We start from the raw sequence: 27,376 nt of genomic DNA, 5'->3' as shown, positions 1-27,376 counted from the left end.
AGACAGTGTGTATTAGACAGTGTGTCCTCCTCTGTCTGTATTAGACAGTGTGTAATAGACATTGTGTATTAGACAGTGTGTGTTAGACAGTGTGTATTAGACAGTGTGTATTCGACAGTGTGTGTTAGACAGTGTGTGTTAGACAGTGTGTAATAGACAGTGTGTAATAGACATTGTGTATTAGACAGTGTGTGTTAGACAGTGTGTATTAGACAGTGTGTATTAGACAGTGTGTGTTAGACAGTGTGTATTAGACAGTGTGTATTCGACAGTGTGTGTTAGACAGTGTGTAATAGACAGTGTGTAATAGACAGTATGTATTCGACAGTGTGTACCTTCCTCTCCAGGCTGTTGGTACCAGAACAGTGCCGGGCCTTCAGGAACCCTGCTGTGGTGGACCAGCGGGTCGGGTTCTTCCTTGACGGTGGTTCTTCTGTCTGGACCCGTGACTCGGTAAACGGTCCATTGATGGTGAGGAGGGCGGGGTCACTGCTCCGCCGGACGTGGAGGGGCATATCTGCAAGGAAACCACAGAGGAACAGGGGTCTGAACTGGACCCTGACCCATGAGCCGTGAGAGGCAGTGGGATTGTGGGAAATGCAGTTCCAGAGGCCTGTGTCTGTGCTGACAGATCCTAACACCTACTGGTACTCCAACTCCCAGAAGCCTCGGGAAAAGTGCAGCGCTCCAGAGTAACACAAAGCCCCTCACCATACAGTTAATTAGTGTCTGATCTGTAGTTGGATTCCCTGTGTACTTCAAACATCGGTGTTCTTCAGAAGTGTTTGGTTTTTGTCCATAACTGTTCAGACTCATGTCCATGCTGTTCTTTTCATCCGTTTACAGCAGTTGAACCAAAGCCAAAGCCCTTCCATCTACCAGTGGGTGTGTTTTCAGTTCAGTAGCGCTAATAAGTTTGATCTGTGGGCTTTGAAGTGTGAGGAAAAACACCAGAACTCTGGCACAGACCCACACAGTCCGACACAAATGAGTGAGTGAAGGCTCTTCTCATTAGGAAGGAACAGAAATAAGAATCCCATTCATTCCCTTCCATGTCACACGTTTCTCTTGAAAACCCATTACAATTCCACTGATTAGATTCAGGGTCATCAGTTAACCAGAGTTCGAATGGATGACGGAGCCGCTAAACCAGCTGTTTTTATGAACTAGCCTTGTTCATATACTAGCCTTTTTTATGAACTAGCCTTTTTTATAAACTAGCCTTATTCATAAACTAGCCTTGTTCATAAACTAGCCTTTTTTATAAACTAGCCTTATTTATAAACTAGCATTTTTCATAAACTAGCCTTATTTATAAACTAGCCTTTGTTATACACTAGCCTTGTTCATAAACTAGCCGTTTTTATAAACTAGCCTTTATTTTATGAACTACCTTTGTTCATAAACTAGCCTTTTCATAAACTAGCGTTTTTTATAAACTAGCCTTATTCATAAACTAGCCTTTTTTATAAACTAGCATTGTTCATAAACTAGCCGTTTTTATAAACTAGCCTTTTTTTATAAACTAGCCTTGTTCATAAACTAGCCTTTTCATAAACTAGCCTTTTTCATAAACTAGCCTTTTTTTATAAAGTAGCCTTTTTTTTATAAACTAGCCTTGTTCATAAACTAGCCTTTTCATAAACTAGCATTTTTTAAAAACTAGCCTTGTTCATAAACTAGCCTTTTTTATAAACTAGCATTGTTCATAAACTAGCCGTTTTTATAAACTAGCCTTTTTTATAAACTAGCCTCGTTCATAAACTAGCCTTTTTTATAAACTAGCCTTGTTCATAAACTAGCCTTTTCATAAATTAGCCTTTTTCATAAACTAGCCTTTTTTATAAAGTAGCCTTTTTTTATAAACTAGCCTTGTTCATAAACTAGCCTTTTTTTTTTTTTTTTTTTTTTACAAACTAGCCTTTTTTATAAACTAGCCTTGTTCATAAACTAGCCTTTTTTTATGAACTAGCCTTGTTTTTATAAACTAGCCTTTTTCATAAACTACCCTTTTTTATAAATTAGCCTTTGTTATAAACTAGCCTTGTTCATAAACTAGCCGTTTTTATAAACTAGCCTTTATTTTATAAACTGCCCTTGTTCATAAACTAGCCTTTTTCATAAACTAGCATTGTTCATAAACTAGCCGTTTTTATAAACTAGCCTTTTTTTATAAACTAGCCTTGTTCATAAACTAGCCTTTTTTATAAAGTAGCCTTTTTTTTAATAAACTAGCCTTGTTCATAAACTAGCCTTTTTTTTATAAACTAGCCTTGTTCATAAACTAGCCTTTTCATAAACTAGCATTTTTTATAAACTAGCCTTGTTCATAAACTAGCCTTTTTCATAAACTAGCCTTTTTAATAAACTAGCCTTTTTTATAAACTAGCCTTGTTCATAAACTAGCCGTTTTTATAAACTAGCCTTGTTTTTATAAACTAGCCTTGTTCATAAACTAGCCTTTTTTATAAACTAGCCTTGTTCATAAACTAGCTGTTTTTATAAACTAGCCTTTTTTTTATAAACTAGCCTTGTTCATAAACCAGGCTTTTCATAAAATAGCCTTTTTTATAACCTAGCCTTGTTCATAAACTAGCCGTTTTTATAAACTAGCCTTTTTCATAAACTAGCCTTTTTTATAAACTAGCCTTGTTCATAAACTAGCTGTTTTTATAAACTAGCCTTTTTTATAAACTAGCCTTGTTCATAAACCAGCCTTTTCATAAACTAGCCTCTTTCATAAACTAGCCTTTTTTATAAACTAGCCTTGTTCATAAACTAGCCGTTTTTATAAACTAGCCTTTTTTTATAAACTAGCCTTTTTCATTGGGTATTCCTTTTCCAAAATGTTCTTCTTTTCTTAACCCAAACCTAATTCCTCCTTAGAACCTCAAGGAACATTTTTTGTCACATGTTCAAAGCTTTTCTTTTTTTTGGGGGGTGGGGGGGCATTAATAACTGTGTGGCAGCGGTTCTTACTGGTGCGCAGGGCAGAGGGTGTGACCTCGATCTCGCTGGCGGCCTGGTAAGGCTGGAAGGCCGAGGCTCCGCCCCCAGCGCCGAGGTCTGCAGCGAACAGGTCCGGACTCTGGGTCCCAGTAGAACTGGCACTGGTACCATCACCTCCATGATGGGGCTCCTGCTCATCATATACAGCTATTAACTAAAGAGAGGAGGAGGAGGAAGAGAAGGAGGGAGGAGGATGAGGAGGAAGAGGAGGAGGAGAAAGAAGGAGGAGGAGGAAGAAGAGGAGGAGGAGAGAGGAGGAGGAAGGAGGAGGAGGGAAGAGGAGGAAGGAGGAAGAGGAGAGAGGAGGAAAAAGAGGAGAGAGGAGGAGGGAAGTGGAGGAAGAGCAGGAGGAGGAGAGAGGAGGAGGAAGAAGGAGGAGGGAGGAGGAGGGAAGAGGAGGAAGAGCAGGAGGAGGAGAGAGGAGGAGGAGGAGAGAAGAGGAGGAGGAGGAAGAAGAGGAAGGAGGAGGAGGGAAGAGGAGGAACAGGGTTAGATCCAACACAAATGAAATCAACATGTTCATCATTAAACATCATCTGTTTCACCAAACCACTGTCTAATTAGAGTCATTTAAAGGCGTCGTATTTAGGACCGTGGTCCAAACTGGTTCTGCAGGCACATTCAAATACTGTAGAGGTGGGATCCTCTGCCCTCTGCCCCCCCCCCAGAGTAGGGGTGGACACATCCAGCATGAGCGTCCAATACTAGTGTTTACACTAATGCACCACACCATCAATTTAGACAAAAACATCATCACCAGACTGATTCTACATCAGTCTAATATAGAACAGGACAGGACAAATGTCCTGTCTTATTATATATTATATATAAGTCTAATATAGAATAAAACAGGATGTTTGTCCTGTTTTATTCTATATTATATAAGTCTAATATAGAATAAAACAGGATGTTTGTCTTGTTTTATTCTATATTATATAAGTCTAATATAGAATAAAACAGGATGTTTGTCCTGTTTTATTCTATATTATATAAGTCCAATATAGAATAAAACAGGATGTTTGTCCTGTTTTATTCTATATTATATAAGTCCAATATAGAATAAAACAGGATGTTTGTCCTGTTTATTCTATATTATATAAGTCCAATATAGAATAAAACAGGATGTTTGTCCTGTTTTATTCTATATTATATAAGTCCAATATAGAATAAAACAGGATGTTTGTCCTGTTTTATTCTATATTATATAAGTCTAATATAGAATAAAACAGGATGTTTGTCCTGTGTTATTATATATTATATAAGTCTAATATAGAATAAAACAGGATGTTTGTCCTGTCTTATTCGATATTATATAAGTCTAATATAGAATAAAACAGGATGTTTGTCCTGTGTTATTATATATTATATAAGTCTAATATAGAATAAAACAGGATGTTTGTCCTGTCTTATTCTATATTATATAAGTCTAATATAGAATAAAACAGGATGTTTGCCCTGTTTTATTCTATATTATATAAGTCTAATATAGAATAAAACAGGATGTTTGTCTTGTTTTATTCTATATTATATAAGTCTAATATAGAATAAAACAGGATGTTTGTCCTGTCTTATTCTATATTATATAAGTCTAATATAGAATAAAACAGGATGTTTGTCCTGTCTTATTCTATATTATATAAGTCTAATATAGAATAAAACAGGATGTTTGCCCTGTTTTATTCTATATTATATAAGTCTAATATAGAATAAAACAGGATGTTTGTCTTGTTTTATTCTATATTATATAAGTCTAATATAGAATAAAACAGGATGTTTGTCTTGTTTTATTCTATATTATATAAGTCTAATATAGAATAAAACAGGATGTTTGTCCTGTCTTATTCTATATTATATAAGTCTAATATAGAATAAAACAGGATGTTTGTCCTGTCTTATTCTATATTATATAAGTCTAATATAGAATAAAACAGGATGTTTGCCCTGTTTTATTATATATTATATAAGTCTAATATAGAATAAAACAGGATGTTTGCCCTGTCTTATTATATATTATATAAGTCTAATATAGAATAAAACAGGATGTTTGCCCTGTCTTATTATATATTATATAAGTCTAATATAGAATAAAACAGGATGTTTGTCCTGTCTTATTCTATATTATATAAGTCTAATATAGAATAAAACAGGATGTTTGCCCTGTTTTATTCTATATTATATAAGTCTAATATAGAATAAAACAGGATGTTTGTCTTGTTTTATTCTATATTATATAAGTCTAATATAGAATAAAACAGGATGTTTGCCCTGTCTTATTCTATATTATATAAGTCTAATATAGAATAAAACAGGATGTTTGCCCTGTCTTATTCTATATTATATAAGTCTAATATAGAATAAAACAGGATGTTTGTCCTGTCTTATTCTATATTATATAAGTCTAATATAGAATAAAACAGGATGTTTGCCCTGTTTTATTCTATATTATATAAGTCTAATATAGAATAAAACAGGATGTTTGTCTTGTTTTATTCTATATTATATAAGTCTAATATAGAATAAAACAGGATGTTTGTCCTGTCTTATTCTATATTATATAAGTCTAATATAGAATAAAACAGGATGTTTGTCCTGTTTTATTCTATATTATATAAGTCTAATATAGAATAAAACAGGATGTTTGTCCTGTCTTATTCTATATTATATAAGTCTAATATAGAATAAAACAGGATGTTTGTCCTGTCTTATTCTATATTATATAAGTCTAATATAGAATAAAACAGGATGTTTGTCCTGTCTTATTCTATATTATATAAGTCTAATATAGAATAAAACAGGATGTTTGTCCTGTTTTATTCTATATTATATAAGTCTAATATAGAATAAAACAGGATGTTTGCCCTGTCTTATTCTATATTATATAAGTCTAATATAGAATAAAACAGGATGTTTGTCTTGTTTTATTCTATATTATATAAGTCTAATATAGAATAAAACAGGATGTTTGTCCTGTCTTATTCTATATTATATAAGTCTAATATAGAATAAAACAGGATGTTTGTCCTGTTTTATTCTATATTATATAAGTCTAATATAGAATAAAACAGGATGTTTGCCCTGTCTTATTCTATATTATATAAGTCTAATATAGAATAAAACAGGATGTTTGTCCTGTTTTATTCTATATTATATAAGTCTAATATAGAATAAAACAGGATGTTTGTCCTGTTTTATTCTATATTATATAAGTCTAATATAGAATAAAACAGGATGTTTGCCCTGTCTTATTCTATATTATATAAGTCTAATATAGAATAAAACAGGATGTTTGTCCTGTTTTATTCTATATTATATAAGTCTAATATAGAATAAAACAGGATGTTTGTCCTGTGTTATTATATATTATATAAGTCTAATATAGAATAAAACAGGATGTTTGTCCTGTCTTATTCTATATTATATAAGTCTAATATAGAATAAAACAGGATGTTTGTCCTGTGTTATTATATATTATATAAGTCTAATATAGAATAAAACAGGATGTTTGTCCTGTGTTATTATATATTATATAAGTCTAATATAGAATAAAACAGGATGTTTGCCCTGTCTTATTCTATATTATATAAGTCTAATATAGAATAAAACAGGATGTTTGTCCTGTGTTATTATATATTATATAAGTCTAATATAGAATAAAACAGGATGTTTGTCCTGTGTTATTATATATTATATAAGTCTAATATAGAACAGAACAGGACAAACGTCCTGAACACTCAGATGAAAGTTTACACACATTCAGGAAACAGAAAAGGAAAAAAGCCTAAAGTTTACCTTTGACTTCTGTTAAGTACAAGCGGCACGGACCACCACTGTACCCACCCCCCCAGGATTATAAGAAACCGGCCGACACCCCCCCCCCCCCCCACACACACACACACACACACACACACATACATAATATTGTTGAAATTTTTAAGTGTGAAATGTGTCACTAAAATAAGAATAACGTCTACAATATTATGTGTCAACTTCTGAACACAACTTACAAATGGGATCTACAAATGCACAAAACATTTCATAAAAGACAGAATATTGTTCGAAGTGTGCTTCCTTTTCAGGTCGTTCACGTTATTGTCGGGGTTATTAGACTAGTATTGGACTTTAGATCACGCTGGGCTCAAACCAGTTCAACACCTCGGACTGGTCAGATCTTCAGATTCATTTGTGCACTCCATAACATCAGGCTGCGGGCCGGATCGGAACCTTTAAAGGACCAGATTTGGCCCATGGGCCGCATGTTTGACACCTGTAGGTCTAGACAGTGTGAACACAGCACAGGAAACACTCAGTGCAACATGTACAGTTTGGTAGGAGTCGGTTGCTAGGAAACCAAACCCCAGCTCCTGAATGATGGTCCTCCCATCCTCCTGCACCCAAACCCAATTGGACATCCATGAAAAGGGGCGGGCCAACTGTAAACTGAATGTGGTTGGAACAGGCCCAGACACACAGGGAAGGGTTGGACTGGACTGGACTGGACCGGACTGGTACACAGGCTTTGTTGCTCTTGTAAATCCAATGACATGTCTGGGCTTTATCTGCAGAACACAGACACACAGCAGCCACATCAGACGCACACACAACACACACGCCTTTACAACATCCAACACCAGGACCGTTTGGATTCTGGGACGCCGGTACCAGCTGATCCAAACTGACACCGACTCAATCCAACACAGTCTGAAAACAGATAAGAGCCCGAATGTTCCTGAAGTGGAGGGGCTCACACACAGGCTGACATGGGGGGGGGGGGGGGGGGGGGTTATGGCACCACAAATGAGGACCCCTTCCACCAACCACACCCCCTGGATCGACCCTGGAAGGGAGGGGTGGGGGGGTCCCTCTGGTCTGAGTGTCCACACAGCTCCTCTGGTTCATTAGATTAAAGAGGACACAGCCCTCATGTCCATCTGAGGTCCAACTGTCCATCCACAGGTCCAACTGTCCATTCACAGGTCCAACTGTCCATCCACAGGTCCAACTGTCCATCTGAGGTCCAACTGTCCATTCACAGGTCCAACTGTCCATCTGAGGTCCAACTGTCCATCCACAGGTCCAACTGTCCATTCACAGGTCCAACTGTCCATCCACAGGTCCAACTGTCCATCTGAGGTCCAACTGTCCATCCACAGGTCCAACTGTCCATTCACAGGTCCAACTGTCCATCTGAGGTCCAACTGTCCATCCACAGGTCCAACTGTCCATCCACAGGTCCAACTGTCCATCTGAGGTCCAACTGTCCATTCACAGGTCCAACTGTTCATCTGAGGTCCAACTGTCCATCTGAGGTCCAACTGTCCATTCACAGGTCCAACTGTTCATCTGAGGTCCAACTGTCCATCCACAGGTCCAACTGTCCATTCACAGGTCCAACTGTTCATCTGAGGTCCAACTGTCCATCTGAGGTCCAACTGTCCATTCACAGGTCCAACTGTTCATCTGAGGTCCAACTGTCCATTCACAGGTCCAACTGTCCATCCACAGGTCCAACTGTCCATTCACAGGTCCAACTGTCCATCTGAGGTCCAACTGTCCATCTGAGGTCCAACTGTTCATCTGAGGTCCAACTGTTCATCTGAGGTCCAACTGTCCATCTGAGGTCCAACTGTCCATTCACAGGTCCAACTGTTCATCTGAGGTCCAACTGTCCATTCACAGGTCCAACTGTCCATCCACAGGTCCAACTGTCCATTCACAGGTCCAACTGTCCATCTGAGGTCCAACTGTTCATCTGAGGTCCAACTGTTCATCTGAGGTCCAACTGTCCATCCACAGGTCCAACTGTCCATCCACAGGTCCAACTGTCCATTCACAGGTCCAACTGTCCATCTGAGGTCCAACTGTTCATCTAATGCCAATCTAACACCAACAATCACATGAACCTACAGGAGCTGCAACATGTTGAACTGAAGTGGGTCCACACACACACACACACATATATATATACACACACATACATATACACACACACATACATATACACACCTACACACATATATACACACACACATACATACACACATGTACTCAGTAACAGGCTAATGAAGATCGGGGGGTGGGGTGGGGGGGGTGCACAGAGACTGTGTGGAGCGATGAACTAAGAGGAAAATGAAAGAAAGAGGAAGGAGAAGTGTGTGTATATGTGTGTCTAAATGTGGATGTGTGGATGTGTGTATATGTGTGTCTAAATGTGGATGTGTGGATGTGTGTATATGTGTGTCTAAATGTGGATGTGTGTATATGTGTGTCTAAATGTGGATGTGTGTATATGTGTGTCTAAATGTGGATGTGTGTATGTGTGTATATGTGTGTCTAAATGTGGATGTGTGTATGTGTGTATATGTGTGTCTAAATGTGGATGTGTGTATATGTGTGTCTAAATGTGGATGTGTGTATGTGTGTATATGTGTGTCTAAATGTGGATGTGTGTATATGTGTGTCTAAATGTGGATGTGTGTATTTGTGTATATGTGTAGTCTGGCACGTGCAAAGCAGGGGGCCGGGGGGGCTTGAGCCCCTGCCACTTTGATCCTCTGCCTACAAGTGCCCTTTTTACTCTTTTTTTTTTGTTGCAAAAAACTGCATGACTAAAATTTTCGTGACTAAAATTTTGATCAGTGATAATAAATGTTAAGAGTGGTTTAATTTGGCTGTCACTTGACCTGGTCATGATGCCCCTTCATCTCTGTCACACCACACACACACACAAACACACACACGCACATGTCATGCGGTCTGGAGAATGAACGAGGAGAAGGGAAGCGACGCGATTCCAGGTACGTGAGAGTCCACCCCACTATCTGCCCAAAACATTCACTTGTCTCTTTTGGTCCTGGTCCTATTCTTCAACAACTATAGTTTTGGGGCTAAAAACCGATGGTGAGTAAATAATTCAATATCATGGTCACGTCATGGCATTAGCTCCCAGACTAGCACGCTCTAACAGTTGGGTGCCCACCTGAGTCTCAGTCCTCACTGAAGCACTCACACATATTTGCTTATGTTTTATTTCCATAAACTGTTGAGTTTTAGCCACAAAATTGTAACACATGGTAATAGTCCTCACTTGCTGAAACAGTCCCTTTTTCTTCAGTTTTCTGTTTTTGCAGAATACCTTTAAGTTTACTCTGAGCTTTAATGAACATCTACATGATCAGTAAATTAAATGTAGGGTAAAGGAAGTGATTTACACTGAAAAATGCAAAACACAGAGGTTTTTGTTATAATAAATGGTGATAAATCATATGAGAAACGTTAAAAAGACAGAAAAAAAAAATCCTTTAGAAGCTGCCATAAAAGTACCACTGGGTCTTAATAAGTTAAAATGTGCTTAAGTAATTAAATTCTGCTAAACCGATATAAAATTGCATAAAAAGAAAACACATCCAAGTCTTCTTCTCATCCAATACTTAAATCCGGCCCTTTGGGTGTACAAGAGTCATAAAACTCATGTAAAATCCCCTGACTCTTTCATCAGTGCCAACACTTTGACATTTCTGCTTTTGTTTCACAAACTGCTGGATCCATAATCGTAATATCTGTGTTCGCCTCAAACATCTTGAGTGAATCTGATTTGAAATAACCACAAACCTCCACAAATATTCCCATCAACCTGCTCACTATTAAATGATATAACTATAAATACTACAATATAAACTTTATTATTATCAGGTAATGTTAAATGGTTTGGCTTGGGTTAACACTTCCTCTACATGGTTCTTTCTGAACTGTGGAAAACCTAAATATCATCATATATATGTCCTAGAATGAAAAGAAACGAAATATTCAATGTTTCACTGTAAAAGTAGGTGTAAAACCAGATGTAAAATGAAGGTATTTCTAGTTCTTAACATACACTGTCATGCTTTTATACATAATTTAACATCTGTTTTTAAGAATTTGTCTTAGACTTACACTGCAAAAATCTAAATCTTACCAAGTGTATTATTCTCATTTACTCGTGCAAATATCTCATCACACTTAAAATAAGACAGAATCACCTACAGAGGAACTTGTAAGGGAGATAAAAGAACTTATTTTTAGACAATAGATCTAGAAAATCTGATTTCAAGAAATCTTACTGAGATAATTTTCATTTGTTCCACTGGCAGATTTTTTTGGTGAACTGAGCAAAAAAATCTTGAATTAAGCAAAAAAAATCTGCCAATGGAACAAATGAAAATGATCTTACTAAGATTTGTTGAAATCAGATTTTCCAGATCTATTGTCTAAAACCAAGTTCTTATATCTCACTGAAAAGTTACTCTTCAGGTGATTTTGTCTTATTTTAAGTGTGATGACATATTTGGACTAGAAATGAGAAAAATACACCTGGTCAGATTTAGATTTGTGCAGAGTATGAACACACAGAAACTTCTACACATTACATCTGTATTTCCACTTCTATAGGAACTGAACATCTAAATAAACTATCACATATTCTATGTGATGCCATTTCACACCATTTTATTAAATATGGAAACAAATTATTTCTTGTTCTTAAAAAAACATTTAATTAACAAACAAAATACAACAAACAACAAAACAGTGGATGAGTATCCAGAGGAGAATGTCAAATATGACAAAGAGTAGTTCAACAAAGTTCACATTTAGCAACAAGCAACATTATGAATCCACAGCACATCAAAGATCTCAGTCCCATTGAACATCTGTGGGATCTTCTTGTAGATCCGTGTATGCTAGGCGTCCAGCACCTGGAAACCACCAGATGTTCATCCAGGCCCTTCAGGAAGAGTGGGACAACATCCCCCAGATAGGAGGAGGAGGTGAATCCAGAGTATGTGCAGAAGGTGCACAGCCTGTGTTAGGGCTCAGGAGGACACACCCAGTATTGAGAACACTGATCTGGACCATTTGGTCCATCTTTGACTTGCTGTGGATTAATAATGTTGCTTGTTGCTAAATGTGAACTTTGTAATTGGTGGTTATTCGTTTTCATGTGCCCTTTTGGAAGTTTGAGCCCCTGCCCCTTTATAGCTCTCTGCACGGCCCTGGTGTATGTGTGTGTGTGTGTGCGTGTGTGTGTGTGTGTGTGTGTGTGTGTGTGTGTGTGTATGTATTGTAAACACATGGGACATAGTAAGACGCTGTGTGTGTCTATATAAAGCCCCCCCTCCCCCCCCCCCCCCCTCCCCTCATTAAAGCACACTTCATCCAGAACAGCTGAGTCAGTACAACCCCTCCTTCCCCTGGTCCTCTCCTCTGGGACCCCCCCCCCCAACAGTCCATGTGGTTGTTCTTCCATGGTTGTCAGTTTGGCTGCAGTGTGTTCTGTTCATACTGTGACAAATGAACTACCGGGACATTAGACTGAAGGGAACCAGGGTCCACGTTCTACTAGGACTAGTCTGGGACCCCTGAGGAGCCCCTGGAGAACCCCAGGGGAACCCCTGGGAGCTGCTGGTTCTGCATGTGGGAGGTTTTAGACGGGGGGGGGTGACTGTGGGAAAAGATATCAGTCTGTAGTTTATAAGTAGTCACATAAAAATGGTTTGGTAAATCATTCTTTAACATGGAAACAGTAATTAATAGGCAGTATTAATACAGGATAGTAATATACTGTATTAATACAGTATTAATACAGGATAGTAATATACTGTATTAATACTGTATTAATACAGGATAGTAATATACAGAATTAATACTGTATTAATACTGTATATTACTATCCTGTATTAATACTGTATTAATACTGTATTAATACTGTATATTACTATCCTGTATTAATACTGTATTAATACTGTATTAATACAGGATAGTAATATACAGAATTAATACTGTATTAATACTGTATATTACTATCCTGTATTAATACTGTATTAATACTGTATATTACTATCCTGTATTAATACAGTATATTACTATCCTGTATTAATACTGTATTAATACTGTATATTACTATCCTGTATTAATACTGTATATTACTATCCTGTATTAATACCCGAGCACCAGCAGAGTCAGATTGTGAGGTCCACAGGAAGTGCATGGACAGGGGTGGGGGGGTGAATAGTTAATCAGACAAGAGTGGGGGGTGGGGGGGCAGTTCTCTGTCAGTAATGGGACGTGCCTTACTTATCTATCCACTGATATGTCCTAAAATATTGGTCCGATCAACCTGCCAAGATATTTAATGTGGACATGGAACTGTTCCTCAACTGTCGGAACCAAATGGTCAGATTAAAATGTGGACATTTGTTAGAATTGTGCCGACACACACACACACACACACACACACACACACACACACTCTGAGTCTTCCAGTCTTATGATAGATACATTCTCAAGTTGCTGCATAATGACATGTTAAAATGATAACAGTCTAAATACTGTGCATACCCTAACCCTGACCCTAACCCCCTAAGCCTAACCCTAAACCTAAGCCTAACCCCCTAAACCTAACCCTAACCCCCTAAGCCTAACCCTAACCCCCTAAATTTAACCCTAACCCCCTAAGCCTAACCCTAAACCTGACCCTAACCCCCTAAGCCTAACCCTAAACCTAACCCTAACCCCCTAAACCTAACCCTAAACCTAAGCCTAACCCCCTAAACCTAACCCTAACCCCCTAAGCCTAACCCTAACCCCCTAAACTTAACCCTAACCCCCTAAGCCTAACCCTAACCCCCTAAACTTAACCCTAACCCCCTAACCCTAACCCCCTAAATCTAACCCTAAACCTAAGCCAAACCCCCTAAGCCTAATCCTAAACCTAACCCCCAAGGCTAACCCTAACCCCCTAAACCTAACCCTAACCCCCTAAGCCTAACCCTAACCCCCTAAACCTAAGCCTAACCCCCTAAGCCTAACCCCCTAAACCTAATCCTAAACCTAACCCCCAAGGCTAACCCTATCCCCCTAAACCTAATCCTAAACCCCTAAGCCTAACCCCCTAAACCTAAGCCTAACCCCCTAAACCTGACCCCAAACCCCTAAGCCTAACCCCCTAAACCTAATCCTAAACCTAAACCTAACCCCCAAAGCTAACCCTATCCCCCTAATCCTAATCCTAAACCCCTAAACCTAACCCCCTAAACCTAATCCTAAACCTAAACCTAAACCTAACCCCCAAGGCTAACCCTATCCCCCTAAACCTAATCCTAAACCCCTAAACCTAACCCCCTAAACCTAAGCCTAACCCCCTAAACCTGACCCTAACCCCCTAAGCCTAACCCCCTAAGCCTAACCCTAAACCTAACCCTATCCCCCTAAACCTAATCCTAAACCCCTAAGCCTAACCCCCTAAACCTGACCCTAAACCCCTAAGCCTAACCCCCTAAACCTAATCCTAAACCTAAACCTAACCCCCAAGGCTAACCCTATCCCTCTAAACCTAATCCTAAACCCCTAAACCTAACCCTAAACCTAACCCTATCCCCCTAAACCTAATCCTAAACCCCTAAGCCTAACCCCCTAAACCTGACCCTAACCCCCTAAGCCTAACCCCCTAAGCCTAACCCTAACCCCCTAAGCCTAACCCCGACCCTCACCCTACTGCAGACATTTGAACACCACATGTTCAGAGGGTTGAATCACAGATGAAGTCAGTGTTTTTCATCACTGTGAATCTTTTAGGGCTGATTTACTGTAAACTTTGGTCCAGTACAAAGTGTGTATTAGTTTGTACAAATGTGTGACTACACACAGTTGACCAATCTCCTGACTCACTTTTATCAACTTTTATCCACTTTCCTGCCCCCCCCCCCCCCCCCCCCCCCCCAAACTCAGGCCAGACACAGTAACAATAATTGAAAAGTAAATTCCAATGGAAAGTGGGAGTAGGTCCACTTCAGCTCATAAATCATCATCATAACTCTGGTAGAACAGTCCGCTGGCAGCAGGAACCACAGAGGGAACCAGAGCTCTGTCCAAGGGGAATTAGTCCAGAAGGGTGTGTGTTGGGGAGGTGGGGGTGGGGGCTGGATGTAGCAAGACACAGTGGCTGCTTGCACCACCTCAGTAATCGCCCAGACTTCTTTCATCAGAAAGTCCCAGTGTTCTGCAGTGGAGCTGCATGAAACACAGTCCCTTTACACTGGGAAAAAAAAAAAAAAAACTCGTAAAAAAACCTTATTATTCTGTCAGCAGGGGTGCTGAAAAAATACTGTTAAATAACAGAAAATAACCATCTCATAAAAATACAGTAATTTTCCATAACTAAAATGCAGTTTCATTTTTTTTACTTTTTAATGTTTAATAAAGAATATTTACACGTATTAAAACAATCCAATTCCCTACAAATATATCTATAAATAATTTTCAGTGAGACTCAGTTGTCCAATCCACTGATAAAAACTGTATTTGGACAGTTTATCAGTGCTTATACATGTTATACATTCACAAAAATACATTTATTCAACAGTTTTGTTGTGACACCTCCTGTAATTACACAAGATATTTGTCAATGAACAAACAAGTCTGGTTCAACTGACAGAACTAATACTTCTGTTACCGTTAATTGTCAGTAATTTTATCTGGTTTAGTTTTTTTGTTTTTTTTTCCAGTATTGGACTTTAAATTACCAGTTTAATCTCATAAGTAGAAAAGAAATATTTGTGAAATTGTGATACATTTGCAAATGTATTTTAACTGTATTTTTTTGTGAAAAAAGAAAAAAAAATTCTTTTAAAAAATTTTAATTTTTCTGGTTATTCACAGTTAGAGTTTTTTCATGTTATTTTATATTTGACATGTAAAATCACAGACTGTTTTGTCATTTCATTGATATTTTCCTGTATCTGAAAAATACAGGACAAATCTGTAAAATAAACAGTGATAATTCTGTTAAATTACAGATTTTTTTTTTTTACAGTGTAGTTCTGGATACCAAGTCCAAACACAAATCCATCTGTCCACCCTTGGATTTATTCCTCCATCACATAAAATAAAGTCCAGTCCTTACAGTCCCACTCTGAAGTCGATTACATCAACAGACCCATTTTCCCTGGTGTCCAAACCCGTGTGGTGCATCATTTGTGTTCTTTCATTGGATTTATTGGATCTAAACCATATCTGTCAATAAGAACTAAGACACAGTATTAGAACAGAAGAACTGGGCTCAGCGGAACCATTAGGGCAAGAATATGGAGATATGATACAAATCACAATACTAGGATCACCACACGATATATCATGATATATCATGATACTGTTAAAAAGGACATTTTTTGTTTGTTTCTTTTGAAAAATGATTATTTCCTTGAATAATTGAATTCCACCAGAAATCTGCACAAATACTAAACACATTTTTATTTGATCCCAACAGGATCTAATGTTCTATCACCAAATGTAGGAGCACCTGTACCTGGTGTGGTTCAGGACCTGGTCAGTGTCCAGACTATGGACGTCTGACCACTGACTCTGACCACCTACTGTTACAGACAGTCCAACTGTTCAACACACACGCACATACACACACACACATCTGTGGGGGTGTAGGTGAGGAGAAAGTAGGGGGTGGTTAGCACGTACGCTAATGAGCCCCATACATCACATGCTATCAGTGCTAATCACACTTAGGCTATATTTAGCCGTTTAGCTTCAATTACCTGTTTTTCATGGAACTAATGAACACTGAGCAGGGACGACTGCGGCAAATGGAGGTCTGTGTGTGTGTGTGCGTAAGAGTGTGCATGAGAGTGTGCACGTGTGTATGTGTGTGTGTGGATGTATATGTTTAATTAAGTCAGTCACCCCAGGTGTAAAAACTGAGAAGCTTCACATCTTTGGGAGTGAAGCGGCGGTGGCTGCAGCGGCAACTCGGCCATCTTTGGAATTTTGTCATGATGTGCATTGTGGGAAGTAGCGGTTCGCTCAGCCGCCTGGCAGCAGCAGCGGCAGTGACATCATATGATATGATATGGATGAAACAAACACGACACTGAAACAGCTGAAACGCAGAAGCAGAACAAGTGGAGCTCCACCTGGCAGCTGAAAAAAAACACAACACAACCTCTGCTACCCACAATGCACGGCGTGACAAAAGTCCACAGATGCCCAAGTTACCTCGTACACAGACGTGTGGTACTAGTACACAGACGTGTGGCACTAGTACACAGATGTGTGGCACTAGTACACAGATGTGTGGCACTAGTACACAGACGTGTGGTACTAGTACACAGACGTGTGGCACTAGTACACAGATGTGTGGTACTAGTACACAGACGTGTGGCACTAGTACACAGACATGTGTGGTACTAGTACACAGATGTGTGGTACTAGTACACAGACGTGTGGCACTAGTACACAGATGTGTGGCACTAGTACACAGACGTGTGGTACTAGTACACAGACGTGTGGCACTAGTACACAGACGTGTGGCACTAGTACACAGATGTGTGGCACTAGTACACAGACGTGTGGTACTAGTACACAGACGTGTGGCACTAGTACACAGACGTGTGGCACTAGTACACAGAGATGTGTGGTACTAGTACACAGATGTGTGGCACTAGTACACAGACGTGTGGCACTAGTACACAGACGTGTGGCACTAGTACACAGAGATGTGTGGTACTAGTACACAGATGTGTGGTACTAGTACACAGATGTGTGGCACTAGTACACAGATGTGTGGTACTAGTACACAGATGTGTGGCACTAGTACACAGACGTGTGGCACTAGTACACAGAGATGTGTGGTACTAGTACACAGATGTGTGGCACTAGTACACAGACATGTGTGGTACTAGTACACAGATGTGTGGTACTAGTACACAGACATGTGGCACTAGTACACAGGTGTATGGTCCTCCCCCCTCGCCCCTCCCCCGTATGGTCTGAGGGTCCAGGTGGGTCCAGGTGTGTATGGTCTGAGGGTCCAGGTGTGACCCACATATGCAGGAGCCGTGCAGACACTACAGGTAAGGCTGTAACTGAGGGCCCAGGGAGCACCGGGGTGGGGGGGTGGGGGGGTGATGTAGGGAGTGACAGCTGCTTAATGAGAAAGTGTGCCGGTGCTGCTGGTGAGAAAAGGCCGAGTCTGTTTGTGTGTGTGACAGTAATGACATGTCATCTGGTTTTATTAGTGCGCCTCCTTCTGTGGATTACAAAATATTAACACTGAGATGAGAGAGGATCAACTCTGCAGGATTAACACCCACAGTCAGACACCCCCCCCCCGTAGGGGGTCCAGCTGTGTGTGTGTGTGTGTGTGTGTGTGTGTGTGTGTGTGGGGTGTCACAGCACAGTTAGAAGAGTTTGAACTGGGAAAAGAAAAGACACAAATACACCCATTTCCACACTTCAGTCGTCCCTTAAAGTTCCCACCGTCTGCGTTCTTGTCCAACACAGGTGTGTTGGGTTGAATCGTCTGTGATCATTTCTGCAGTTAGCCATAATCGGTTCCTAATTTCAATAAAAATCGTCGGGTTGGAACTGCGTGGACTAATGCTATTGTCTTTGTAGTTCATAGATTTAACAGACATGTTTAAACAGTTGACACGTTTATGGCAAGGTTTTTATCGTTAATGAAAATGTCTGACCAAAACTAGAATTGTAAAAATATTTTCATTTACTGAAATAAATAAAAACTATAATTAAATGGAAAAAAAAAACATAACTAACTGAAACTTTATTGTGTGTTTACTAAACTAACTAAAACGGCTAAAAATTCTGGATCAAATTCCCTTGGTTTTGGTCTTTGTCAATGTCAGATTGATGTTCAATGGATTTCTTTGTCTCTCTCAGTTTTCTGTGCTGTCTCCATACGACACTTTTTGCTCCGTCACTTGTGTTCACTTGTGGTTTCCAGTCGTCTTCTGGTCCCCACTCTACCTGGAAACATGGAGACTAAAGCAGCAGAGTCCTGTCTGGGATTGATTTGAATAGGAGCACAGAGAAGAAGAGAAAAGAGACCACTGAACTACAACTGAACTACAACTGAACTACAACTAAACTAAAACTGAACTACAACTGAACTACAACTGAACTAAACTACAACTAAACTACAACTAAAACTATTCATTCATTTTCTGAACCCGCTTTATCCTCACTAGGGTCACAGGGTCGCTTGGAGCCTATTCCAGCTACATAGGGGCGAAGGCGGGGTTCACCCTGGACAAGTCTCCAGTTCATCACAGGGCTGAACATATAGAGACGAACAATCACTCTCACATTCACACCTATGGGCAATTTAGATTAACCAATTAACCTATTAGTGCATGTTTTTGGATTGTGGGAGGAAGCCGGAGTACCCGGAGAGAACCCACGCAGACACGGGGAGAACATGCAAACTCCACACAGAAAGGTCCCACCCCCCGTCGACTGGTGTTGGAATCGAACCCAGGACCTTCTTGCTGTGAGGCACGAGTGCTAACCACTGCACCGCCGTGTCGCCCGTAACAACTAAAACTAAACTACAACTAAACTACAACTAAAACTAAACTACAACTAAAACTAAACACTAAACACTAAACTAAAACTAAACTACAACTAAACTAACACTAAACTACAACTAAACTAGCACTAAACTAAAACTACACTACAACTAAAACTAAATTACAACTAAACTAACACTAAACTAAAACTAAACTACAACTAAAACTAAATTAAACTAAACTACAACTAAACTAACACTAAACTAAAACTAAACTACAACTAAACTATAACTAAAACTAAACTACAACTAAACTAACACTAAACTAAACTAAACTACAACTAAACTATAACTAAAACTAAACTACAACTAAACTAACACTAAACTAAAACTAAACTACAACTAAACTAACACTAGATTACAACTAAACTAAACTAACACTAAACTACAACTAAACTAAACTACAACTAAACTAACACTAAACTACAACTAAACTAACACTAGACTACAACTAAACTAAACTAACACTAAACTACAACTAAACTAACACTAAACTAAAACTAAACTAACACTAGATTACAACTAAACTAAACTAACACTAAACTACAACTAAACTAACACTAGACTACAACTAAACTAAACTAACTCTAAACTACAACTAAACTAATACTAAACTAAACTAAACTAAACTACAACTAAAGTAACTACAACTAAACTAAACTAAAACTTGGTTCATGGGCCATGGTTCTCAACTGGAAAAAGGTGGTTTGCCGTTTTGGGGTCGGTGGAGAGTCTTTGACCCAAGTGGAGGAGTTCCAGTATGTGGGTCTGGTTCACAGAGAGGGAAGGATGGAGGTTCAGATTGACAGGTGGGTGGGTGGAGGTTCAGATTGACAGGTGGGTGGGTGGAGGTTCAGATTGACAGGTGGGTGGGTGGAGGTTCAGATTGACAGGTGGGTGGGTGCAGTGTCTGCAGTGCTTGTATGGGTCTGCTGTGGTTCAGAAGGAGCTGAGCCCAAAAGAGAAGCTCTGGATTTACCCTCAGTCTACGTTCAGACCCTCACCTGTGGTCATGAGCTTTGGGTCAGGACCTAAAGGACCAGATCCAGGACCCAAAGGACCAGATCCAGGATACAAGTGGTCCAAATGAGTTTCCTCTGTAGGGTGGGTGGGTCCACCCTTAGGGACAGGGGTAGGAGCTCAGAGTAGAACCGCTGCTCCTCCACATCCAGAGGAACCAGCTGAGGTGGATCAGACAGCTGGTTCACATCCTCCTGGACTCCTCTGTGGGGAGGTGTTCTGGGCATGTCCCACTGGGAGGAGGAGTCTGAGGAGAGGGAGGAGTCTGGGCATGTCCCACCAGAAGGAGACCTGAGGGAAGACTTAGGACACACTGGAGAGACTATGTCTGTGGACTGGACTGGGAACGCCTGGGGTCCCACTGGAAGAGCTGGAGGAGGAGTCTGAGGAGAGGGAGGAGTCTGAGGAGACGGAGGAGTCTGAGGAGACGGAGGAGTCTGGGCATCCCTACTTAGACTGTTACTCCCACGACCCAGCCCCAGATAAGAGGAAGAAAATGGATGGATGGATAAAAACCAAAACTAAGCATTTAGAAAAAAAATGAAAACTAATAAAAACTATCAAACCTGCTCTAAAAACAAATTAAAACGAACTGAATTAGAGAAAAAAAAGTCCAAACTAAATAAAACTAAACTAGAATGAAAAATCCAAAACTATTAGAACCTTGGTTTATGGAAACACCACTGAACACCCAACAGATCAGATTTAAGGCCTGATTTAAAGGATTAAAGGCACATTTGTAAATTCCAGACTTTAAAGGCTGTGTGAACCCAGTTGTATAGAAGTCCACCATTTCACTGCCCATTGAACACAGCAGTCCCCCTTAAACCCATGGAGACCATCCAGACCTGTCTAATGTTCTTAAACCCATGGAGACCATCCAGACCTGTCTAATGTTCTTAAACCCATGGAGACCATCCAGACCTGTCTAATGTTCTTAAACCCATGGAGACCATCCAGACCTGTTTAATGTTCTTAAACCCATGGAGACCATCCAGACCTGTTTAATGTTCTTAAACCCATGGAGACCATCCAGACATGTCTAATGTTCTTAAACCCATGGAGACCATCCAGACCTGTCTAATGTTCTTAAACCCATGGAGACCATCCAGACCTGTCTAATGTTCTTAAACCCATGGAGACCATCCAGACCTGTTTAATGTTCTTAAACCCACGTAGACCATCCAGACATGTCTAATGTTCTTAAACCCATGTAGACCATCCAGACCTGTTTAATGTTCTTAAACCTACGTAGACCATCCAGACCTGTCTAATGTTCTTAAACCCATATAGACTATCCAGACCTGTCTAATGTTCTTAAACCCACGTAGACCACCCAGACCTGTTTAATGTTCTTAAACCCACGTAGACCACCCAGACCTGATTAATGTTCTTAAACCTACGTAGACCATCCAGACCTGTTTAATGTTCTTAAACCCATGTAGACCATCCAGACCTGTTTAATGTTCTGTGCTCAGTCCTTCTGGGTCTCCAGGAGCCCAGAGCTCATTTCTAAATGAATATGTTGCGTGTTCCTGTGGGCTCCACCTGCAGATAACCACCGCCTCAGCGTTAGCCTCAGTAATAACCTGAGCTCTGGTGAGTTCACAGACCTGCCGCCTCATTACCACAGATATTACATTTGTGATTAAAAGTGGTTCTGCAGAGTCAGAGGGAGGAGGATCTGACAGGAGCTGGTACTAGAGTCAGAGAGGAGGCTTTAATCCAGGAGGAGGAGCAACTGCACAACTAACCTACAAACAGCAACTACACAACTAACCTACAAACAGCAACTACACAACTAACCTACAAACAGCAACTGCACAACTAACCTACAAACAGCAACTGCACAACTAACCTACAAACAGCAACTGCACAACTAACCTACAAACAGCAATTTAACACAACTAACCTGCAAACAGCAACTGCACAACTAACCTACAAATGGCAATTTAACACAACTAACCTACAAACAGCAACTGCACAACTAACCTACAAAGGGCAATTTAACACAACTAACCTACAAATAACAACTACACAACTAACCTATAAATGGCAATTTAACACAACTAACCTACAAACAGCAACTACACAACTAACCTACAAACAGCAGCTACACAACTAACCTACAAACAGCAGCTACACAACTAACCTACAAACAGCAAATGCACAACTAACCTACAAACAGCAGCTACACAACTAACCTACAAACAGCAGCTACACAACTAACCTACAAACAGCAGCTACACAACTAACCTATAAACAGCAGTTTAAAGTTGCTGCAGACTTCGGTTGCCCAGTGTTTGCTCACATCTGTCCATCCTCAGTCGTATCCTCAGTGTCATGAACCTGTCAGTCATTACTCACCTGAATCTGTTCCATTACACTGAACAGTTTGGAAGTCCATCCACGGTAAACAAACACCATGTGTTTACATTCAGACCAGGAGGGAACCGGGCATCTGAGGACATTTTTGTTGCAACGTGCATTGTGGGAAATGGAGGCTCGCGCTGCCGGCCACCTGCTCCGTTTCCCACAATGCACGTCGCAACAAAAACGTCCTCAGATGCCCGGTTCCCTCCTGGAGGAGCACACCTGTACACAGGCCGTCCTCCACTGAGGACCCCGTCCATCTGTATGTCCATGCTGTGGACATCACCCACTTCCATTCCCATCTATGGTCCTCATCCGTCTTTGAAGGACACACAGGTCAAACCTTGTGACTCCAGTTCCTTATAAGGTCATTATTTCCTGGTTTTCCTCTGACAGTCAATACCTTTGAGCTTTGGACTACAGATGTTTAAGAAACGATGATGGGTATTTTCATCCTTTTCTAATATTCTATGAACTAACCGGAGGAAAATGAAGGTCCTCAGAGTGTTTCAGTGTACAGTCAGTCAAATACCAGTGTTTTCTGTCATCATCATTCAGTCTGCTGGGTCACAGTCTGTGATAGACTCACTAAAAAAGTGGGACAGAAAACAGAAGAACAGAACGCTAGAACGTGGTGAAACCAATAAACCAGTTATTTCCTGTAGATGGGACCATGTCAAAAACATGGACTGGTTCTGACCCAGATCCACATCAGAGGGTTTACATACGACAGTTAGAAGAGACAGGTCTAGCATTTGGAGGACTGGGACATATGGACACATGGACTGTGTCCAGGGTTCAGACCCTGTCAGACCAGTACTGGAGGTCCAGGGGGACATGTGTCCAGTACACTGGTGGTTTGGTTCCGGTGGTTCTCCTGGGTTCTCCAGGTGTATTAGTATTAACCAGAGGATAGTTTGGTTCTGTCCTTCTGTGGACTCCAAAGTCCATCTGTCCGAACATCTGCTTCTACTAAAGCAGCAGGACAATGAGAGGAGACTAAAGACCACCACCAGGTTCAATGATGTCCAAGTCTGGCTGTTGGACCTCCTAATGCTGAGGCATGGGGGGACTGGACCTTGGACTGACAGGTAAGTTTAAACACAGACTGACTTACCTTCATGGTCCAAAGCAGGTATGAGGGACGACAGGACCAGCAAACACACCCAGAAAGAAAGAAGAGAGAAAGAAACACACAGTAGCTCAATTATTGAAAATAAAACTAGCAATCCATTCTGAATCCAACCGATCCATCTGATCCAACCGATCCAACTGATCCAACTGATCTAACCGATCCAACTGATCCAACCAATCCAACTGATCCAACCGATCCAACTGATCCAATCGTTCTAACTGATCTAACTGATCCAACCTGTCCACCTGATCCAACCGATCTAACTGATACAACCGATCCAACTGATACAACCGATCCAACTGATACAACCGATCTAACTGATCTAACTGATCCAACCTGTCCACCTGATCCAACCGATCTAACTGATACAACCGATCCAACTGATACAACCGATCCAACTGATACAACCGATCTAACTGATCTAACTGATCCAACCTGTCCACCTGATCCAACCAGTCTAACTGATCCAACCGATCCAACCGATCCAACTGATCCAACCGATCCAACTGATCCAACCGATCTAACTGATCTAACCGATCTAACTGATCCAACCGATCTAACTGATCCAACCTGTCCACCTGATCCAACCAATCTAACTGATCCAACCGATCCAACTGATCCAACCGATCTAACTGATCCAACCGATCTAACTGATCCAACCTGTCCACCTGATCCAACCAATCTAACTGATCCAACCAATCCAACTGATCCAACCGATCCAACTGATCCAACCGATCTAACTGATCTAACCGATCCAACTGATCCAACCGATCTAACTGATCCAACCTGTCCACCTGATCCAACTGATCCAACCGATCTAACTGATCCAACCGATCCAACCGATCTAACTGATCTAACCGATCCAACCTGTCCAACCGATGTAACCTGTCCAGCCGATCTAACCTGTCCAACTGATCCAACCGATCCAACTGATCCAACCGATCTACCTGATCTAACCGATCCAACCTGTCCAACTGATCCAACCGATCCAACTGATCCAACCGATCTAACTGATCCAACCAATCCAACTGATCCAACCGATTCAACAGATCCAACCTATCCAACTGATCCAATCGATCCAACCGATCTAACTGATCCAACCGATCCAACTGATCCAACCGATCCAACTGATCCAACCGATCTAACTGATCCAACTGATCCAACCTGTCCACCTGATCCAACTGATCCAACGGATCTAAATGATCCAACTGATCAAACCGATCCAACCGATCTAACTGATCTAACCGATCCAACTGATCCAACCGATCCAACCGATCTAACCAATCCAACCGATCCAACTGATCTAACCAATTCAACTGACCCCACTGTCATCATAAGGCAGTGCTTCTCAGTTATTTTCTGTTATGCCCCCCCTCGGAAGAAGAAAACATTTCACACACCCCACTCTCCGCCACGACTATAAATAGTATCATTTGCCTATAAAATTGTCATAAGTACACCTCTGCATAACATTGTATCCTTATTAGCAGTAAAGAAAACAGAAAGAAAGAGAAATATAGATCAACTTACAACAAAGAATAACTTTATTAACATTATTTTTTAGTCTGTAACAGAAAAGATTTCAAGTGCATCAATTTGCCTGAAATTTTAAAAAAAAATAAAAATAAATAAATAAATAAATAAATAAAAAATTAAATCCCTATTTAAAATATAAACATTTTTGACCAACTAATTGAACCATTTGATACTGAAAAATAGAATTAAATGAAATCAACAAATAATAATAAAAATCAAATTGATCAGCAACATTAACTCAGGAGCACAATATATAAAACACTTTAACTTGCACTGAGCAATTTGGTACGCCACCTTATATGATGCTAACAGTGCTCGCTGGTTTACTGAAGGAGCATTCACAAAGCAGGATGATTGTTGGGAATATTCGGCATGTTTTTGCTGAAAAAACTGAAGCGGCTTATCAACGTGATTTGGTTGTAATGTCTGTAAGTGACGCCTTCATTCATTTGGCTTCATGTTGTCCGTTGCCAACACTTTTAGACCCAGTAAACACAGCGGTCTGTCCTCGTCTCCCACCGTAGTCACAGTGAAGCCAAGCGCTACATCTGCTTCGTCATATTTCCTTGTCTTAGCTTTCAGGAGACTTTCATTTGTCTCATTATCTCCGTGTCTCTCCGCCTTTCTTTTCATCACTGTTAAATATTTTTTCATAGTGTCTCTTGAGGGTTTGTTCACTGCACTTCATATCTCCCGTTCTGTGCTGTGTGCGCATTCTCGGTGCAAAAAAACCCCTAAACACCATAGAGCTAATACACTCTGACAATGAGAGCACCACTGCCATCTACTGTAGTGGATGTGCAATTACACTTTATTCTAGTACAACAACAACAACAACAAAAAAAGTATGTTCCCCGGGATCACACGCACCCCCCCTGGCATCGCACCATGCCCCCCAGGGGGGGCGCCCCACTGTTTGTGAAGGATTGCCATAAGGAAACAGAACTATAACAGCCTTTGTTTCCTCTTCCATCAGTTTCAGAATCTCAGTCCAGTTTCAGACTCAGACTCCAGTATCAGTGTTGTGTTGGTCCAGTCTGGTCTAGGCGGTCCTGGTCCCTTCAAACAGACTTGATGGTACTCCAGTGCATGTGGACTCCCATAATTCCACTGTTCCACTGAGGCCCAGGGGCTGTTGGTCTACACAGACTCATATTTGAGTCCGTCTGATGGAAGCTAATCTGCCTCCCAGGAAACACAAACCCAATTATGCTTTACAACATGTTCAATCACCAAACAACAAATGCATTATGGGTATTGTTCTGCAACAACCTGTGACTGTTTTACACACCAGTCTGTGTTCACATCAGTGCAGGAAAGGAAACAGTCCTGGGGTTGGAACCCTGTCCTTAAAGGACAAGGTTTCAACATAAAGGACATAAGACAGAAAAATTGGTGGCGGGGTCAATCAGAGACGGTGGGTGTTGGTGTAAATACAAATACACATGGAGGTCCGATGTACAGTTATGGTTTAGAATCTGTATTCTATTTTTATGGTCAGGGTTAGGGTTAGGGTTAGGGTCTGGGTCAGGGTTAGGGTCTGGGTCAGAAAGTACTGCACGAAGCCTCTTTGAAAACAATTGGAACTAAATGAAGCTGTACTTTGAACCAAAGAGGTTCAGAGGAAAAAAGACAGCTAAAAACACATCTGTCCTCAAAAATAAATAAATAAATAAATACATACATAAATAAAAGTGCCCCTTAAAAACAGCAGACCACTGCAGCCCTACCTGAGACTCCATCGGAGTCCAGGACCAGCTGCTCCTTTTCCATACTATCATTTATGCAGATAAAGTACAGGATCCACCCTCTGCACAGGAATGCTTATCCTCAAACACATCAATAGATGTGTGAGTGCCAGGGGAGTAGGGGAATAGGGGGGTGGGGGGGGA

At 40.4% G+C, this 27,376-nt stretch overlaps 1 protein-coding gene across 1 annotated transcript in view; it reads right to left on the bottom strand.

Annotated features, from left to right (window-relative positions):
• The window catches only part of LOC115415795 (partitioning defective 3 homolog), a 129,401-nt gene that overhangs the window by 3,054 nt on the left and 98,971 nt on the right, over positions 1 to 27,376 (bottom strand). The window contains exons 3-4 of the mRNA XM_030129432.1: positions 2,980 to 3,163; positions 336 to 517 (exon numbers count right to left, since the gene is read on the bottom strand). Coding sequence (XP_029985292.1) covers positions 336 to 517; positions 2,980 to 3,163 — 366 coding nt within the window. The remainder of the gene's footprint in view (positions 1 to 335; positions 518 to 2,979; positions 3,164 to 27,376) is intronic.

The sequence above is a fragment of the Sphaeramia orbicularis genome, unplaced genomic scaffold (genome assembly GCF_902148855.1).
Source record: "Sphaeramia orbicularis unplaced genomic scaffold, fSphaOr1.1, whole genome shotgun sequence".
NCBI classification, from domain to species: domain Eukaryota; kingdom Metazoa; phylum Chordata; class Actinopteri; order Kurtiformes; family Apogonidae; genus Sphaeramia; species Sphaeramia orbicularis.
Note: the sequence above shows the minus strand (reverse complement) of the source record. Positions and strands in the feature narration are given on the sequence as shown.